The sequence below is a fragment of the Epinephelus lanceolatus genome, chromosome 18 (genome assembly GCF_041903045.1).
Source record: "Epinephelus lanceolatus isolate andai-2023 chromosome 18, ASM4190304v1, whole genome shotgun sequence".
In the NCBI taxonomy this organism is placed as follows: Eukaryota; Metazoa; Chordata; class Actinopteri; order Perciformes; family Serranidae; genus Epinephelus; species Epinephelus lanceolatus.
The window spans coordinates 9,099,667-9,120,114 of NC_135751.1; the positions used below are offsets into that span (position 1 = coordinate 9,099,667).

Consider the following 20,448-nt stretch of genomic DNA (forward strand, 5'->3'; position numbering starts at 1 on the left):
TCACAGCAGGATTCACAGCTACAGGATGAACATTTGACGGAGGTGCTTAGGTTCTTTAGCAAGGTGTTAAGTGTTAGTTAGGTCTTTTGTCATTCCTTTAAAATCACAGCAAAAACGTGGACAGTTTGGTGATATTTTAACTATATGCCACAAGAGTTAATTTCAAAAATACCTTACAGTAAGTCAAAATTTGAGACAATAAATTACAATGAAAATGTAGGATGTCAAAATTTACTTTATTATTATCATTCCCAACATTTTTTTATTTTATTTTTTTTGCTTAAGTGAAATTAACAAAGAATACATCAGTTTTGTATTTATCTTGCTCTTTGGCTAAGGGTTTGGTTTAAGGATTTGACTGTATAGAGACAGCACAATGTGTCATATCCCCCTCGGAGGGGAAAAACAATCAGCACCACAATATGCAACCAAAGACTGGAACACTAACAAAATGGGCATTTTTCTGTTGTTCGCTACCAGACATAAATGACAGTCACAAAGAGTGATAAATTGTTTTCCCCTCCAGCAGAGGCAAGACTTAATTGCCTCAATGGTAACGACCTGTCAATCACAAGGTAACCCGGCCCCAAACCATAGCTACCCTGTGTCATTGTTTATTTTTCTCTAACTGGGACCATAATTTACAAAATGAACATCTTGCTGTATTGAAGAAGACTTGAAACTAGTCCTTGGGATTATAAACTTAGAAGAAAAATGTTTATTGAGATAATGAATCAAGTGAGAAGTAGGATCATTTTCTTATAGACTTACAAACAATGGGATTTCTTTTGTAACCAGTGAAGTCGCCCCCTGCTGGCCATTATGCAGGTTTAAGGCACTTTGAACTTCGGCATCCCTTTAGCTCAGATTTAGTCTCTAGTTCCCTTAGAGTTAGTTTAGGTCGCTTTGGCTTCTGCTGCCTTCTAATGGAACTCTTGAGTTTGTGGATACCACAAAGCCGTGTATGCTGCTGCATTCAGATAGGGAAGTGTTTACTGTATTTACGATAAGAGTCCATATGAACACCCCCCTGTTGTGGTAGGCTTTCATAAAATTTCCTCTTACGATGTCTTGAATACCTCAAGAGGGCACGTTCATGTAGACCATTGTTGTAAAAATGTTAAACGCAAACCATTTGAGGGCGGCAGATATATGCCGGTGTCGCAAGTTCCATTTGAATGCAACATTAGCTTCCAGGTCCCTTTAGCTTAAAGTTAACTTCTATGTTCCTTCAGCTTAGAATTAGTTTGGTTCCCTTAAGCTTTGGTCTTTTCTAGTTTAGATTCAGCTTCTAGGTCTCTTAGGCTTAGAGTAAGCCTCAAGGCTTTTCACCTGCCAACTACAGTATGGACTGGTCTCTTGTTAGCGAACAATGTACAACATGTAAATCAGACAGCTATGGAGTTGTTTAAAGGTGGCTCACAGTTTCCCCCTGCTTCCAGTCTTTGTGCTAAGTTAGGCTAAACACATTCTGGATCCTCTATTTCCGTAATGTTACTGGACGCACAGAGATGAAACTGATATCCATCCTCATATGAGGACACAACTACATTTTCCAAAATGTCAAACAAAAATGATCTTGTGTCTTTGTGTATTTAACACCAGATTTTAAAAAGCAGGAACAGAAGGAAAATGTTTTCAGAAAAGAGACTGCAATGTCCCTGTCTGGTCCGATCAGTCAAACCCAGCCTGGACCCGGAAAGACGCCACAGTCCTGCCACTGATGACTCACTACAGTGACAACTGGTGCACCAGGGGAGGTCAGACAGTGAAATGCATCAGGTCTGACTGTATTAAACCATCTGTCCGCTGCCTGGTCTCTTAATCCCACAGCCGCCCTCCCTCACACCCTCTAACTGGATTGGCATCCATTTAGTCTGCTCCTCAGCCTCTGAATTCCTGTGCTATGAAACACGAAAATAATCTCAACACCAAAGAGCCGACTTGCCGAAACAAAGTGTTCTGTGTCATGATGCTAAATGCAGAGTCATTAAATCATTTTATGAGTCAGCAGGATGATAAACTGTAGCCGAACAAGGCCGAAACTTGTTCTGCCAGCCTAAATTGGTCAAATATATTTGTTGGGTGACTGAGTCCTTCATGAGATCATCATGTACAATGTTGTCCTTTCAGCCAATGACCTTTGGATAATGAATCAGACAAGCCTCATTAGAGCAAATTATGCAAGTCCATTTCTGCCAGTGAAAGCAAACCTGATGAAATTAAAGGAAATTACAAAAATAAAAATAGTAATGGTACATCCATATTATGGGATAAAGTTACAGTTACAATAATTAAGATTACTGGTATAACATTGCAAATCAAGATTATAAGATACCTAAACAAGTTTATAAAACACTAAATTAAGATTACAAGAAAGAGTTCATCAGGATCATGAAATACTAAATCAAAATGGTAAAATGCTAAACTAAGATTATAGGATACTAAATCAACATTACAAAACACTAAATCAAAATTCTAAAATACAAAATCAAGACAAGATACTATAACATGATTATGAGATCATAAATCAGGATAATAAACTACTAAATCAAGATTATGTTATACAAAATCAAGATTTTAAAATTGATAGGATACTAAATCAAGATTATAACGCACCAAATCAATTCCACTTCTAAGATAAATAAAGGTCTGAGAGCACTGCTCTAATTAGTCTGAGTCACTCTGACCTTCATGACCTCTGAGAACATTTCCTGGTAAATATATCCCATTCGGTAACATTACACTGAGTGCTTCACTCCTAAAAGCCATTTTAGCTCTAACAGGGTGCAGAGGACGGCATCAGATCTCCTGGCATGTGGAGAATTTAGGGAACAACATGAGCAAACACTAAAGAGGAAGCAGCTCCAGTTGGTGAAGAGCCTGAGGCCAGCCATGTGAAATCAGCAAGCTGTTCTTACAGAGCTGACAGAGCATTTTCCCCTTTATTATTCTACAGTGAGCAGAGGTATGCTCTACAGAGGGCTCATGGGTAAGTGTTAGAGACTGTCCTCCAAACTATGACCACATTAGTCTGTTTTATAAGCAGCAATTACGACCCATATAAATATATATTTTTGTTAGGCGGTGATCCTTAGTAGTGGCAGTAGTAATTATGATGGGAGCAAAGGAGGAAATCGGGGGAATTAATATAAAGAGAGAGAAAATCCACCTAGTGTGGCAGTGAGAGAGGGATTGTGGATGGGTCAAACAAACACAGGACTTTCATCCAGGAGACCGGTGTTAGAGTTCAGTGCATAGATGTGTAATAATACCTAGCTACCAGATTCCAAGATGGCGCGTATTCAGTCTTATGTAATAACTTGCTTGGTTCATATGCCAGAAAAGTTTCTTGCTTCTGGATTCACTTCTATGATATGCGGCCCACTGAAAATGCACACTAGTGTTGTGTCCCTGTCCGTGAGTACTGCACAGCTTATAGACTTCAATTCGTGATGACCTCACAGTTCTTTAAAATAGTTTCCTCTGCTCGAGGCAGTTTTACAGATGTATCACCTCAATGGATCAAAAATTCATAATAGAAAGAGTCATAATCAACCTTGTCTGCAGTCCTAGCTGTCCTGTCAGCAGCTTTACAGACCTCTCTCTAACAGTGGTGGTGTATGGAGAAAATGCTTTTTGGGCCACAGGAGACTTTTTCACAGCAATATTGCGAGTGGCCCTTGGAAAAAAAATTGGTGGTCAGGCTGAGCAGTGTTCCTGGAGGCCTGATTCAATGTGAAACCAAAAGTCAACTTTCAGTTACTTTAACAACCTAATGTTGTACGTCACCTGATGTACCTGACGAATGTCACATGAGCAAATCACGTTATGTTACCTTAGTAACAAATGTTGATTGTTTTTCCCCTCCGAGGGGTTTTTTTTCCCTGAACCTAACAACATAGTTTTGCGTTAACTGCGATTATTTCACAGTGTTAACCACATGTTTAAAACTTCAACCATAGTAAGGATGTGAAAATAGTTTGTGATGTTGGAAACATGGCGGCCAGGCCGGAGCAAACTTCCTCATTTTACACTTAAACAGTACACTAAAATATGCTTCTGAAAACATTTGAGGTGAGAAACAGGAAAGGCAGTTACAGAACCTTGATTCATATCTGATCAGTGCTGCCTAGTTTGACAGTTTGACCGCAGTATACAAGCAGTGATTGACAACTGCGTGAGAGACTCCTCGGCCCTGATTGGTCTCTTCTTTGAGCTGCGGTAGATTCTGGCAAATGCCATTAGAAGCGCTATGAGTGGGAGGAGGAGCCTGTCTGTCTTATGTAATACTGTGTGGATATAGTGACAGCTTTAGCAAGCATGACAAAAAGTTATTTTATAAGGTATTTTGCTGAGGAATAAATACCAGGAGTATATACAGAGGGTGATGTGCTGTGAGGGAATAGACTGCTGTTGTGTCAGAGAGCTTCCTTCTCTGCTCTGATTCTCTGTCTGAACACAGACTCATTGTTTCCTCAGCTCTCTGCTTTATCTCCACTTCAGCTCTCTGACGCCGCCTCAATTTATTAAAGAGACAACTGGACACTTCCACTCTGTTCTCTGCAGGGAAACGTCTGCAGGGAAACAGGAACAGGGAAAACAGGGGACGCTTCTCCGATGTTGACACGTGTTTTATTTTGTTTGACGTCCGGCTATCTTATAGACTCTTTTTGAGAAATCTGTCTTATTTTTCAGGTTGCTTTGCAGTGTGGGCAGATGTTACCAACGCTAGAATAGAAACATTTTTTACAGGATTCTCTGCCATTTAATCAGGCTTTCACGTTCTGAGGGGAAGCACACGTGCATCTGTATTTGTAGTACAGCCAATGGGAATGCCCTGTCTCTGAAATGACCTGTGATTGGTCAAAGACTCCTGTCACATTCTAGATTTTCTAAGGCCTGAAGACAGAGCTAAGAGGAGGTGGAGAAGTCTTCTCTCAGACCACCTGAGTTAAAATGTGCTCAAAGTTTATTATGGAATTTTCACTGAATGATGCCAAAATTAAACTGCCTACCCCAGCTTTAATATTTTCTTATGTTAGCAGAGGCGGTCTTTACTCCAGGTGAGGTGTTCTTGGTTTTGACTCCCTGATAATATTGTTATTAGAATCATCTTCACCAGTTTGGCCCTTTAAACTGCAGTTGTTGGTGAAGGAGACGGAAGTTTTCAAGTCTTTAGATCGGGACTGAAATCAAGAAATGAATGTGTTTTTATACAGAAATGTTTCTGCATGAGCCGAGTTTCACCCATTTTCTTGGTTTCCTTAACATAAACAAATGCAGAACAACACATGCTCTGTGCTGTTTTAAAGACTCTGTTATTACTATAAAGAGCTGCTGTGGGATAAATGTAACCAACAATTATTTCTGAATCCTCTCTTTCTGTCTGTTACTGTTAACTCCTCTCCTGTGTGGCCTAAAAGAGTGCTTTATCATGGCCTAAAAAAAGACCACAGAAATGCCAGGATGTGCCCTAATTGGTAGGTTGGAGGCAGGAGTTAGGACAGGGTGTGGTAGTGTTGGTGGTGGTGAGGGTGAAATCACCACAGAGGAGGAATTAGATGCAATGTTGTGATATGAAGCCATTGTTTTCCCCTGGATTTGATGCCCAGCCAACGGCTCTGATCACTGAGGAGCAGAGGAGTCGTCAGCCAGGCCAGACCAGGCCGGACCGAGCTGGGCCGGGCTTCAGAGGGAGGAGGAGAGGCAGGAACTGGGCCAGGCCAGGGGGGAAATACCAGGGGAGGTATGTCAGACAACAGCTCTATGAGTGTGTCACATGCTCCTGTTCACAGTCTGATAAAAACCCAGAGAGACAAGAGGTCTGTGAACGCCACATGGGCCACACCCACTGCATGACTCAGAAGATGTGTTTGAAAATGTTAACTAATGTACTGCATATTAATAAGTGTACTGCATACTGTGTACTAACTAACAATGAAGTATGCCAATACAAGCAGACTGTCCACACTGAGGTATAGCCTACTCAAGCAATACGTCTTCACTGCATCACATGACAGTACCTATCACAATGTTACCAGTCCAAGCTCCACTGAATGAAAATTTTTCATCACCAGGTGAGCATGTAGGAACCATTTTCCTTTTACTGAACTACAGCCACCAACCGTATCACCACACAGAAGGAAACGTGCATCTACTCATGGATGAGAAGCTTGTGACAGGCCAAGATATAATGGCATCCTCCTCAGCTAAGCTGTAAAGTGGTTTTCATACTTCTGTGTCCAATTGAAGCTGTAGCTGCGCCATAGCTATGCCGTAGCCTGACATGCATCTCCCCAGAGATGTAACTACATATAACGGCGATGCAGACCTCCTGGCGTTTTGTTTTGTTAGCCAAACCATTTCCCTCAGTGGAAACAAAACTTTTATCTACTTTAATTTCACAGATAAGAAACAATAAATTGTGAGGACAATAAAGCCCCCACAAAATAGCATTTTAAGTCTGATGATTTATCCTCGCTTCATATAAGCAGAGTCGCTAAGCTAATTTATACAATGTAAAATGCCATAGGCTTGTACTAATCACGTTAGCATGTTGTATTTGTGTGGAAAACATGTTTAGTATAAGACAGTTGTCTTGTCGGTAAACCTGGTGAGTTGTAATGGAGCCTAAATTTGTAATGTTACCTTTGTTAAATATTGCTGTTGTTCCTGGATTTATATGAGTAGAGGAAATCCCGCTAGCTGCTAAGCAAATTTATATAATGTAAAATGCCATAGGCTTGTGCTAATAACATTAGCATGTTGTAATTTTGGGGAAAATGTGTCCAGCAAAGGACAAGTACTTTGTCTGTGAATGCCAGAGGCGCTATTAAGCCATGTTCAATGTGTTTTGGGTGTGTTTTGAATCAACTCAACTTTAAAGCACTTCACAGACTACACTGCCCACTAGTGTTTTGGAGGTGTTATTGCAGAGTGACACAGGCTCACCAGCCCACAAGTGAAAATGCAGACAACGGCATAGACCCTGTGCAAAGGCTACGGCGTAGGCTCTGCCTAGAGCTGATGCACAAGTGTAAATCCACCTTAATGTTAGCTAGCTAAGGTCAGCTGGATTAGCTACCAGTAAATGCACAATTCCTTCTGTATGATGATACAGTTGGTGGGTGTAGTTCAGCAGAAAGAAAATAGTTCCTACATGAACCTGCTCACAACAAGGTCTGTGGATCATCATGAGTAACGGGGTCATGATTTCTGGAAAGAGACATTGCTGTTGAGTTTTTTTTAATGTATTTTTGGCGCTTTGAGCACCACAAGCTGAGTGCCATCTAGTTCCATTATATTGGACAGAAGGCAGAAATCTCTGCGGCTGATATCTGCAACACTCTGCAACTCACACCAAAACAATCTAGACAGACTGATAAATAGCACTACTGGTAAGAGAAAAAATATGTAGCTGCAATTTGGGGGTGAACCTTCCCTTTAAATCTGTTTTTTAAAGTACATTATATATGTGCGCTATCAAGCTTTTTCTCTATACCTTGCCATTATCATAATTATTTTACACAACAAGTAATTTTTTAAACCGTTAACCTTGCAGTTTGCCACTGGAGAGCCGCAATGCATTTTGGGGCAAACGAGTATGACCAGAAAGCTCACATGTCATACATCCAGGCATTTCTCTTGTACACTATTCAGTGTGAGGGCACCATATAGCACACTCAATTTAACGTCATTCTTTGGTATATGATGCCAAACAGACCCAGAGTTAGCTGAGTCAGCTGAGTCATAGGAAGTTAAAGATAGAGGACGTGTGTGGGAGCTGTAACAACATTTCTAAGTCATAATCAATGCTAATTTTGGGGGCCATTACAAAAAAAATATATAACTACACTAATGAAAAAAAACACTTGGGTGTTATGACAAATAACAAATTAGAGAGCAGTATAAAAATTGGAAATTAAGACAAATAAGTATTCTGACGTTATGACAAATACATTCTGGGGGCCTTATAGAAATTGTGAACATAAAAAAATGGGAAATTATAGCATACCTTAGCATCTGTCTACTATAGAATCAGATTTTGGGAATACAGCAAATACTTTTTGGCAGCACTATAAAATATTTTAGAACTATGACTGGTTGACTGTAACACATTAGGGAAATATGACAAATGTGACACGACTACTATGGTGTATGTCTTGGGTGCTGTGAAATGTGGAAATACTGACAACTGACTAATTTTGGGAGGAACATTTAATCGAAAATAGTAAATAAACTTTTGAGGCACAATGACAATTTTCTGTTATGAACACATGACAAACTATTAATTATTATTAATTTGGCAGCACTACAAAAACTGTTGTTAATTGTGTCAAATAACAACTTTGGGCACACTATAAAAAATACATTATTTTTCTGTATATTTATACTTTGTCAGACTCTGTGATGTATAAAATGATTTAGAAACATAGACACACAACCAAACTACCTCCACCTCTGTTCTGGTCAAAGAAGCAGCTGCTCCAACACCATCTTTCCTCCTTCAAACCTGCATTAATGTGTTCACACTCACATTTCCATTTATGGAGAGCTGCACCGCCACAAGCAACACTGTGGTCATTTGCAAAGAATGAGGAGGGAGAGGAAATGTTAAACAGTCTCAGTATGACTGACTAATTCTACTTTTTTGTGTGTAGACATCAAGTAACCTTTCCAATTTAAAACAAAATCAGCAGATTTTGTGTTTTTTCTATGAGGTGAATAACACCAGTGTCCTCATCTACCTCCATTAGTTTAATGCATTAACTTAAAAAGCAGCTTTGTGTCCTTCTGCCTTTTTAGGCTGCAGGGTGGGTGGAGGTGGATGGAGGTAGAGCAGCTGTAACTTTAGGAGGAGGAACAGTACAACATGCTAGGCACATAAATGTCAGGGAGCCAGATTAGGCTCCGGCTCTGATGGCAGTGATACGTTAAGCGTGCAGGGCTATAAATCTGTAAACAGGAAGCTGCCACCACCGAGCACTGAAAACAGCCTGAGCTCAGAAACATGAAAACTACTACTACTACAGGGTGGAAAAGTAGAAACGGGACCTGTTATGCCTTTCCATATTTTGTGTCATATAAACAATGTTACAATGAAGGATGTTCATGGTTTCAAATAATGAGGTAAATGTAACAGTAATCTCTGTGAGCAAAAACCTCCGGTTTCCTACTGTTCCGAACACTGTTTGTGACAGTTTTTTTCTGGCCTGGCTACAGTATAGTAGTAGTACTGCAAGTGTTTACATTACATAGGCTAGCCTACACTGCTAAATTATGCTACCTGCTAATGAGATGGAAACATGTAAACCTGGTTGTCGATGTTGTACATTTCGCCCCGATTTCGGCTCATATACCTACTGGAACATGTTCGGTTGTGTTTAGATGTTTTTACTGGTGATTTTTCACATTAGACAGTGTCGCTATTCTCTGCTGACAAAAAACTGCAGTTCATTGAATAACCACTTGAAGCTGGCTCCAAAACAGCATAAATCCACACTGGCCCACTGTTAAAATGTCCAACTTTACAGCAGAAATAAACACGTTTAAAGCCTGGTGCAAAAAAAAACGGTTTTGGTCTCTATACTTAATTTAAACATCCATGACAACTGTACAGCGGTGAATTTTTTTTATTTAACTCACCCGTTTACATTTTTTAAGCTCCAAAGCTTCGCATATTTAAGGGCGGGGTCGCTTGAGTGATAGCCTGACTGCGATGCATCACCACAGTCTATGAGTCAGATCGACTTCCAAGATGATGCTGGCTAGAATGCCAAACTTAAGGCTTCAAAACGACCAATGTCCAGTTGTGTTTACAAGCTTTTACTGGTGAATGTTTACGGCAAGTGCTGCTATTCTCTGTTGTAGTCATTCCCCAGCTGCAAATACGATGCTAATGTACATGTAGCTACATGCTAACGTCAGGGAGATATGTAACCATGACAGTCATTTAAATTTCTCCCCTATTTTAGATCATATTTCTGCTGAAACATATTTGGTTGTTTTTAGATGCTTTTATTGGTGATTTTTCACGGTAAAAGCTGCTATTATTATTCGCAGTCATTCCCTGACTGGGAGTCACTGTGCAGAGCTTAGATTTATAATTTACCTAGATAATGGATGCCAAGATGGCGCTGATTCATTCCATTAGAGTTGCTCGCCTGATGCATATGCCCAAAAAGTTTTTAGCTTCTGGATGGTCTTCCATGGCATGCGGCCCACTGAATATGTGCAGTAGTGTTTCTCCTGCTAGCCCCGCGAGTACCTGCTCAGCTCATACATTGTAATGAAGTCACAGATTTGAAATAGATTTTCTTGGCTTGAGGAAAGTTTTACAAATATAAAACTTTAATGGCTCAAAAATTCAGAGTAGAAAGAGTCATAATTGACCGTTGCAATACCGTGAGTGACCACTGGGAAAAAATTGGCTGTAATGGGGAGCAGCGTTTCTGGAGGTCTAGTGCGGAGTCACAGAGATACCGGAGACCTAGAAATGCTTACCAATCAGAGGAGACTGGTTTAATAAAAGGGGGCCTTAAAGAGACAGGTACTGAACAGAGCCTTCAGGCAGAGGGTGAATCCATGTATTTCGAAAAATCGATTAAGCAAAGTATCACAATATTTTTGTGTGGCATTATTGCATCATCACACAGTGCCAAGTTTTTTTTTAAACTTTTAGCCTACTAGAATAATATAATAAATTGCTTTTTCATTCCACTAGACACATTTTGCTGCTGAAAAAACATCTGTATTATCTAATAAGACAAAACATTTTCTTAGGAGATATAATTTACAGTTGAAAAAAAGGTTATATATCACAATAGATTTTATCACAATACTCAGCATATCGCAACATATTTAAAATCGCAACAATATTGTATCATGATTTAATTATTTTGATAATATCGTATCGTTGATCCTCTGGGGAGTCCCACCCCTCGACAGTATGAAGGGAAAAGTGTTGTTTGACCATTACAGCATGTAAACATGTTCCAGTAGAGACCTTCAATACAAGTATTAACCTGAAAATGAACATAATAGGAGAACCTGGTTAAGTATTACAGAATCCTTCCAGAGGAGTTAAAGTCCAGCAGGTGAAATGGATTTTTAGCTACTGGGCAGAAGCTAACATATTATGTGTAACTCATGCTAATCGCGGAGGCAGATTAACTTTTAGAATTCATATTTATTATTAAAACGAGTCCTTGATCTCAAACAAAAATAGTTTTTCATTTTCTATTTTAAGACTATTTTGCTGAAATGACTACTGTCGCTAGCAGATATATACTGATATATCCTACAGACTTACACTTTAAAGACATTAATTGGGAGCTAGCACTGTAAATCTTCTGGCTGACTTTGCATTCAGTATAAGTTTTAAATTAAATATAGTCAAAAAAAAAAAAAAGAAGAAGAAATAATTGACTTTGTGTGTGACACAGTGATGTTGCTGCGGCTGCTGTACAGCCACAGGCCAACTGCTCTGACTCCCACACAGCTTCAGTCATAACAGACGAACAAGTCTCTTTGTGTTTCTGCTCCACAGGGTCACAAAGACAGAGACCTCCTTTATGTGGACATTTACACAAAGGAAAAATATACCATGATGCTGCTGCTGTATGCTACAGACAGTGAAGGCGACCTCTCACTGTGTTGGATAATGTATCAGACAAACAGGAAGGCGGGACTCAAGTTTTTAGCAACAAGATTTATGTCCGTGATATTTTACAGCACAGAGAAAAGGGCTACTTTATACAGTATCCAGCTTAAACCAACACGACAGCTCAGTTTTATGACACACAGTGCGCTGTGTGGTCCAGTTGCCAACATGATGGTGTTTTCCCGAGGATTTACTGCCATCATTTGTCTGTTGTCATAATATTTTACTCATAGAGTCAATTTAACAGAGTAGTTTAAGAGACAAGTCCTCCCGCTGTCCTGTCCTACCCGACAGGTCAAGCCGGGTTTGGTCAAAAATGTAGCTATAAATTGTATTCGTGCTCGGGTCGGATTCGGTCAGCTTTCAGTGAAAATGTAGTGTAAAAATAAATAAAATCCTATTGTCTGTCCTGTTTATTGCTTGGGCACTGTTATTTACGTGACAACACCTGAATATAACACACACAGACACACATTGGCTGTTTGTTTCTACCTCTCTCCTCTCTGGAAGTCTCGGACCTCCAGCCGCCCGCCTCCGCCTTGATTAAACGCTGAAAATAAAATAAAAGAGGGAGACAGGTTTTTCCTATTTTATCTTATAGGAAAGAAGAGAAGCGTTGGACCTCCCGCCTCCCGCTCCCGTCTCAAACACGGAGGTCTCCCTCTCCGCAGGTGAGCACCCATGGCGCACGCCCGGCCTGTTATATAGCCTGTAACCACTGTGTGACATAAACTCAGTGCTTTGGTCATTAAATAATGTTGGACTCGGTTCGGGTTCGGACAGAAATATGCTGCCCATGTCGCACTCTAACACACACACACACACACACACACACACACACAAGGAAAACCGGACATTATCATCAGTTTATAAAAAACCCCCGGACGCCCCGGACGGGACGTGAAAAGTGGACATGTCCGGGCAAAAGAGGACGTTTGGTCAGCCTAGAATATTTATTTTACTTCCAAAAAGTGTCTCCAATTTTCATTCATTCATTCATCTTCTAACCGCTTCATCCTCTTGAGGGTCACTGGAGGGTCTGGAGCCTATCCCAGCTGACATCGGGCGAGAGGCAGGGTACACCCTGCACAGGTCGCCAGACTATCACAGGGCCGACACATAGAGACAAACAACCATTCACGCTCACATTCACACCTACGGACAATTTAGAGTTATCAATTAACCTAGTCCCCAATCTGCATGTCTTTGGACCGTGGGAGGAAGCCGGAGTGCCCGGAGAGAACCCACGCTGACACGGGTAGAACATGCAAACTCCACACAGAAGGGCTCCCACACCCGGGATCGAACCGGCAACCCTCTTGCTGTGAGGCGACAGTGCTAACCACCACATCACCGTGCCACCGTGTCTCCAATTTTGTTTCAGAAAATTGGTTAGTACACTCAACCCGCCTCACAACCTCAGGACCTCTACATTCAGCACCCATCCCTGCAAGATCATCAGAGACCAGCCACCCGGACAGCTGGGGACAGCTAAGGTAGTTTTAGGTACTCCGCTCCACGTCTTGCCTAACAACGCCCCTTGGCTGTTCTAAAATCACTGTAAACCACGGCCTCTGGGCTTATTAGTTAAGTTTGTGAGACTGTAAGTGGGGTCATTTTGCATAAGGGGTACTTTTGATACATTCTGATGCTAATACTTATGCACTTTGACTTTTACTTGTAATAGAGTATTTGGGCGACTGCGGCCGTCACCCTCTAATCATCCACTAATCGGAAAATAGTGTCCTTAGGATACTGAACCCCAAACTGCTCTCAATGGCTGTTCCCTCGGAGTGTGAGTGTGTGTGAATGGTTACTGAGTAGCTAGTGTTACCATGTATGGTGGCCTCGGCCACCAGTGTGTGACTGTGTGTGAATGGGTGAATGTGACATGGAGTGTAAAAGTGCTTTGAGTAATTGGAAAACTAGAAAGGCGCTATTCAAATGCAGCCTTTTTACCAGTTATCATATTTCTACACTGTGGCATTGCTACTTTTACTTAAGTAAAAGATGTCATTATACCTTTCACCTCTGCTAACTGATGGTCAGAAGGTAAACTTATTGTCTGGATAAAGTGTCCAGCTGATTCTTCAGTTTCTATATTGTGGAAACCAATAAAAACACATTGAAATGTGATAGAAATATTCTTGGGAGCAGCTCCCTGTTCACAGTATTGAATGATCAGCATGTTCAGCCTGAATCAGCAGGATGAAATAACACAGTTCAAACATCACATGAAGCCATAAGGAGGTGTCACACCCACCTCCACCTCTCCCTGCAGCACTCGAGTCCATTACAGACATGTGACACCATGGACATACACAGGTGTAAATATAGGATTCATGTTGGCCACCAAATATAGACTCGAAGTCCGTCGCATGTTACAGCAGTGGTGGGCACATTCTTCAGGCTTTTTAAAGGCTCTGGAAAAAGGTCAGACAAACAAGGGTCATTATACCGACTGACCTCTGGAGACTAACTGTCCCACTGCTGCCAACAAAACCTGATTTGCATGTTGGCTTATTATCTCAGTAAGATCAGAAAATATTCAAATGCATCAGGAGGGCAAACACTTAGCTCCTTGAATCATCAAGTTTGTTGCTGTGTGCACAAGCAAATCCAGTAATCAGCTATTGCATGCAGAAAAGACAGAGACTATATTTGGACATCAGGCAGCCAAACATCAGCCATAAAGAGGCCATAAAGTGTGATGAGAGAAATAAACTCTAAACCAAGAATGCAAATTTCAAGAACCTCTAAGTGGTCCAGTGTGTACGATTTAGGGGGATCCATTAGCAGAAATGGAATACAATATTTACAACTATGTTTTCATTAGCGAATAATCACCTGAAACTAAGAACCTGTGTTTTCTGTACCTTAGAATGAGCCACTTATATCTACATACAGAGCAGGTCCTTTTCCATGGAGTCTGCCATGCTTTTCTACAGTAGCCCAGAATGGACACATCAAACACTGGCTCTATATAGAACCATTCACATTTTCGAGTTGGCCACCGTAGTTCTCCTACATGCTTGGCACACAGGAGGAGTTTTAGTTAGTTGCAACCTGCAGCCTCACTGCTAGATGTCACTAAATCCTTCACACTAGGCCTTTAAAGTAGAGCTGGGTTGAAAAAATCGATTTAATCAATTTGAATCAATTTTCCTTTAAATGGCACAAAATCAATTCATTAATTAAAAAATCGATCTTTTACTATAACTATTTTCCTCCGTGGACGTGTTGTACAGCCGGTAGCAGCCTGCAGTACTATAAACCCAGATAGTCTCGCGAGATCAGCATTTAGCACCTGAGATCATGGCGAGAGATCTCGCAAGACGGCTGGACACTGAATGAAGACAGAGCAGCAAACAATGGTGGGAGCGCGTCCACTGAAGGCATGGGTCTACGGTGCGAGTATTTTCACTCGCATTTTCCCCTAAAAATATAATGCTAATAATGTACGAATGTTTATTAAATGCACATTAGTTTCACAGAAAAGATTAAGAAATACCACTAAGCATCAGCACACTGCTAACTGTAGCCTCAGTTTGTGCCTCATACAGATCTGCTGGTAAAGTTAACTTAGCGTTAGCAAGCGTGATAAAAGACGGCAGAGAGGCGACGTTGTGCAAATAAACCAAAGATTTATTAATTTTCTGTAGCAGTAAACACATGGGCCGATAACAAGTGTGTTAACTAACTATGCTAAAGCTTTACAAGCTATTCAGGGCTGCTGACAATAACGTTAACATGACAAACAGCAAGGCTAACCTTACGGCTAACGTAACAAGCTAACGTACACTCAGACACACACACACACACATACCGGACAGCCTCTCAGTCCTTCCTTAGCCGCTAACGTTAGCTCATGTACAACACAGGCACCACACAGAAACTTTTACAAAGGGTCATAATGTGCTTCTAGTGACTGTCAAATCGCCAGCGAACGTTGTTTACACTGCGGACATGGAGCTGTTAGTGCCTACTCTCATGGGACAAAGATCCTCTGAGAAGAAAGACGGTTCACTCTGCTCTGCCGCCAGGAACAAACTGGGAGACAAAGATCCTCTCTGTGGAAGAGGGTTCACTTTGCTGCAGGGTTCACCTACGTATATTGTTTCTCTTCTGATACAGTCAATGTGTGCATCACAACCACTGTAGTGTATTGCACAAAAGCTTTATAAGACGGTTACAGGCAGCAAACTTGTGGATGTCCTTTGTTTACATTTTTTGTAGCCACTTCATTTAAATTGTCTGCCTTGTGTATTAGATTTAATCTAAAATATTTATTTTGTATGTGTTGGTCAGGTAATGTTAAATAAAAGTACATGATGACTAATGTACTGCTTTGGGGTCAATTCTTAATGTAAACAGTATTTTTAATAGTAATGCACCAGGTCAGAGGGTTCCTTGTTAAATATACTTCATTAGTTCTCAGAAAATATTTTAATATCCAAGCAAATTTTGTATCATAATTGAAATATACTTGACTGAATCGATATTGAACTGAATTGAATTGAATCGAATTGAATTGTGAATCAGATTGAATTGAGTCCTTGAAAATTGAATCGAATCGATCTGGAAAATCTGAATCGATACCCAGCCCTACTTTAAAGTAAACATTTTTCAACCTACTCACCAGAAAAAAATAGCGACTGTTTCTGCAAACCACAATTATGTAACATTTGTACATTACATTGTAGCGGATACGTTGAAAGTTTTTCTTAACAATGCTGTAGTGAAGGTGTGGTTAGGTTTAGGTACAAAAACCACTTGGTTACAGTCAGGAAAATATCATGTTTTGGTTTGTTCTCAAACTGGGGTCTTTGGTGGTCTGCAGCTTGGCAGCCATTTCACCAGGGTGTCATGCCATCCACCATCTCCTACCCCTCACAAAGACAAAATCAGCTCATATAATATGTAACTTTAGAACGTTAACATGCTATGTATTGAATGTACAAATGTGAAGTATCTGTGGTTGCAGAAAAATGCAATGCCAACCTTTTTCTTGCGACTGGGCTGTATTTGTTTATAGCAACAAAGTTTTTTTTCACATTTTAAGGCCCTTAATTACAACCAAATCTATATGTATTTCAGCAATAAATATAATTTTTTAACTGAATTACAAAAATCAAGCTTAATCTATCAACAACTATTTTGACAGTAGATTACTTGTTATAATTGTACAACACCTGCTTATTCCAGCATTCTTTTCACACATTTTCCAGCATTTTCCAGTGCAACAAATTAGATGATTCACCACAAAAATAATCTTCAGATTAATTTAATACGCTAATTAAAATGCACTATAAAAATTGCAGCCCTCCCGAAATCATCTAAATACAACAAAAAGCTGCACAGTCTCAAGGCTTCATTGTAGGCCATGCATTTATGTGACAGATGTAGCACTTACACCAAAGTCAAATAGTTGTTACCAACCACGTAAACATTAAATAGGTTACTCCAACTTATGTCAAGAGCTGCAACTGAATATTATCTTCAGTATCAATGAATTATTTCCTGTATGATGGAGGGGAGTGCTCTCTCACTGTACAAAACACAAGTCCAGCTGCTGAAAACATCGGTTTTCTCAGGTAGAACAGACAGAGTGGCGATAAATACCATCCAGACAACTTCCACCAGTAAACTGGATTTACAGACAAACAGGAGGAACGTTGCTTCTAAAGTTCATGACTTTTATTTTTAACGTTTGCTCTGTTAGCATCAGTGGTGCTCTCTGCTGTCTGACATACTAATAAAGACAATGCTTACATGCAAATGTTTTGGTATGTTTACCATGTTAGCATGCTAACATTAGCTAATCATCAGTAAACACAAGGTCCCGCTGAGGCTGCTGGGAATGTCATTAGTTCTGTAGGTATCTGGTTATAAAGGAGCAGATGCATTAAAATATTGACCTGATGATGGTGCTGGAGGACAAGTCAGTGGATCACCAAGGTTATTACAGTTCCTCCTGAAGGGAACATGAATGTCACAATCCATCCAATAATGGATCCTTGTTTAGAAATGTTGATAGCGTAGTTCTTTGAAATATTGCAGTAGTATTATTATGTCTGTATGTGCAGTGTATTTACAGTGTAACTGTGGCTCAGAGGATGCAGTGGGTCCATGAAACATTTAAACAACAGCATAATTATCTCAAAACACGGGTTATTTATTATGTACTTTCTGTTATTCTTACAATAATGACATGCATTATGTTGGAATGACAAGACTATGTTTAGTTGAACGCAAGTATCATGACAATAAAGCAGAAAATCCTTATAGAAGATAGAACCAGGGAAGTTTTAATTCACTGAAAAAGCGATAAATTGTTTCAGCCATAAATTAGTGGTGGGTCTTCCACTAGGGGGCGTAGGCGGCTGCCTAGGAATTGACAAAACATAAGGGAAAGATAACACTAAAATCTAACACCAATGCTTGGCCTGAATTAAGAGTACCACCTCTACTTCCAGCAATGCAGTTAATGTTAATATGTTCATTAGCGAGTGATCACCACAGTTGGAACATGATGGAGCACTGATGGGTGTGGTGGAGTGGAGTTTACTTGAAGAGCATTAGAGTAAGAGAAAATGAATAAGAAAAAGCCATCTGGGGCGCAGTACAGAAAAAAGAAAAATAAGAAAGACGAAATCTGCAAATTTGTATATACCAAATTGATTTGTTTGTTAGCTATGTTGTTGATTTCTCATTAGTTCTTGTTTGTAATATTAATAATAATGATAATTTTGGTGGGGGTGGGGGGGCTTGCCTAGGCTGCTGAATGTGCCAGGTCCGGCACTGGCCTGAATCAAATCATTCCTATAAAAAATACCAGAAGCCATGACATGAAATCTCTGAGCTCAGTCACATCAACACTTCTTTCCAAAGACTAATTAAACAGTTAATTTGTCAGGTTACAAAAATGTAAAATATATAAATTATAAATAGGCCTACATGAGTGTTCTCAAATGTCACTGCAAGTTCAACATATTTTAATCTTTTGACTGTAGGTTTGTCAAAATATGGAATTTAAAGTCATTTGTAATGTCAACCTCACTTTTTTGTACATGAAAATACGTCTTTTTTTAAAAAAAAAATATTATATACATTTATACACAATATATTGAGCACATTTATGCTTATTTAGGCTTTTGTGGGCAAAGAAATTATAAACTGATCCTAAAAATTGGTTATTTTGTGTGGGGAAAATAAACAATATTGTTTCTGGTAACTTTAAATCAGTATGCATGTCAATATTGGATATTTCAAATACCAATAAATTGATCAGAATCGATCGATCTTACCTTCTCAGCCGGGGCTGGAGGTTGTGGCCGCGGGGAGGCTTCAGGTTCGGATCGGAGCTGCTGTCCCAGAGCTCTGGACGGAGGGATCTCGTCCCCGTAGCCGACTTTGGGCTTCTTGCTCTCGGCTGAGGAGGAGGCGGCGGGCTTCTTGCTCAGAAACGATGCAGCGAAATAAATCGCAACGACAGTGAAAATGATCGCGGGGATGACGAAGGTCGGGTCCAGATCCATGATGGAGGGTTTATGGATGAAAAGTTAAAAAGTTAAAAAGTTAAAATGCGTGTTTAGGAGTGTGTGTGTGTTTAGTGTGTGTGTGTGCTGGGGGAGGAGGACGGTGTGTGTTAAAGGCTGCAGTCACACACACACTGAGCTGCATCCCGCCTCCCAACACAATCTAACTTCAACAGCTGACCAGACACAACAGCTGACATCATACACTGAGACACTTCCGGATTAGTTTCAAAATAAAAGCCTTTACAGGATATTGATGTATTGACAGTTTTTATAATACATTATCAGAGTGTGTATGACAAGTATTTGACGTATTTGCACTTTATCTTTCATATCATGGCACTTGGACTCCACTACATAATTTTACTGCACTACATTTATCATTTTTACACACAAAATATAAGCGTTTATAAAGCATAGTTTTAATTAAACTACCCAACAGGTTATACAGGTAAAGCTAAAACAATTAGTCAATTAATAAATGCGTCAACTGAAAGAAAATTAACTGCCAATTAATTTAATAAATGAGATAAAATGAGAATTTGAAGAGAACTGATTATAGTTTTAAAGTTGTGAACTTGATCCCAACAAAGAGCTGTTTTCCCCATCATTCAGGATTTTCAGGTCTACTGCAACAGCCGGTCTGATGAAGTGGGACTGTGAGCTTCAGTACATCTTAAAGTAAAGACAGTATATCACCTCTTCTCAGGGTTTCTTTGCATTTTCCATTTCAGGATTACATACTTTTCCAGACTCAAATTTCCATGCGCTGGGACAGATTTTTCAAAAACATATTTGACATCAGGGTACAAACAGCTAGATGTTTACTGAGTAAATAAATGGTTTTAAAATCCAAATATGTATGCTATCATGTTGCCAAATAATTGTCAGAAGATTGTAGGAGGGTACTGTAGCTCATACAAATCCATTTACACCAAAGCCTTTGAAGTGAAATGCACATCAGAGGATGATGTGACAAGATGACAGTGCTTTTGCCCTTCTGGCTTACTATGGCTGCCTGTCCAATGTTGGAGATGACAAACAACTTTACACAAAGTTTGCTTCTAACTTTCTTATCCAGTTTGGAATCCTTTGTCAACTAAGCTTTATGTTTGGAACTGTCAGGCTAGCCCTTAGAAAACTTGCATTTACCTATTTCAGTCCTTCCAGACAGGCCTCTGAAAGAAGCTGGATGACATTTCACTGTTAAACATCTCAGCCCAAAGGAGAATAAACTAACTGATA

The 20,448-nt window shown here is 40.0% G+C and overlaps 1 protein-coding gene across 3 annotated transcripts in view; it reads right to left on the minus strand.

Annotated features, from left to right (window-relative positions):
* Positions 1–19,374, minus strand: part of LOC117268910 (uncharacterized) — a 39,370-nt gene extending 19,996 nt beyond the window's left edge. For all 3 annotated transcript variants that reach the window (XM_078161275.1, XM_033645665.2, XM_033645663.2), the window contains exon 1: positions 18,973–19,374. In XM_078161275.1, coding sequence (XP_078017401.1) covers positions 18,973–19,203 — 231 coding nt within the window. In that variant the 5' untranslated portion in view covers positions 19,204–19,374. The remainder of the gene's footprint in view (positions 1–18,972) is intronic.
* Between the last annotated feature and the right edge of the window lie 1,074 nt (positions 19,375–20,448).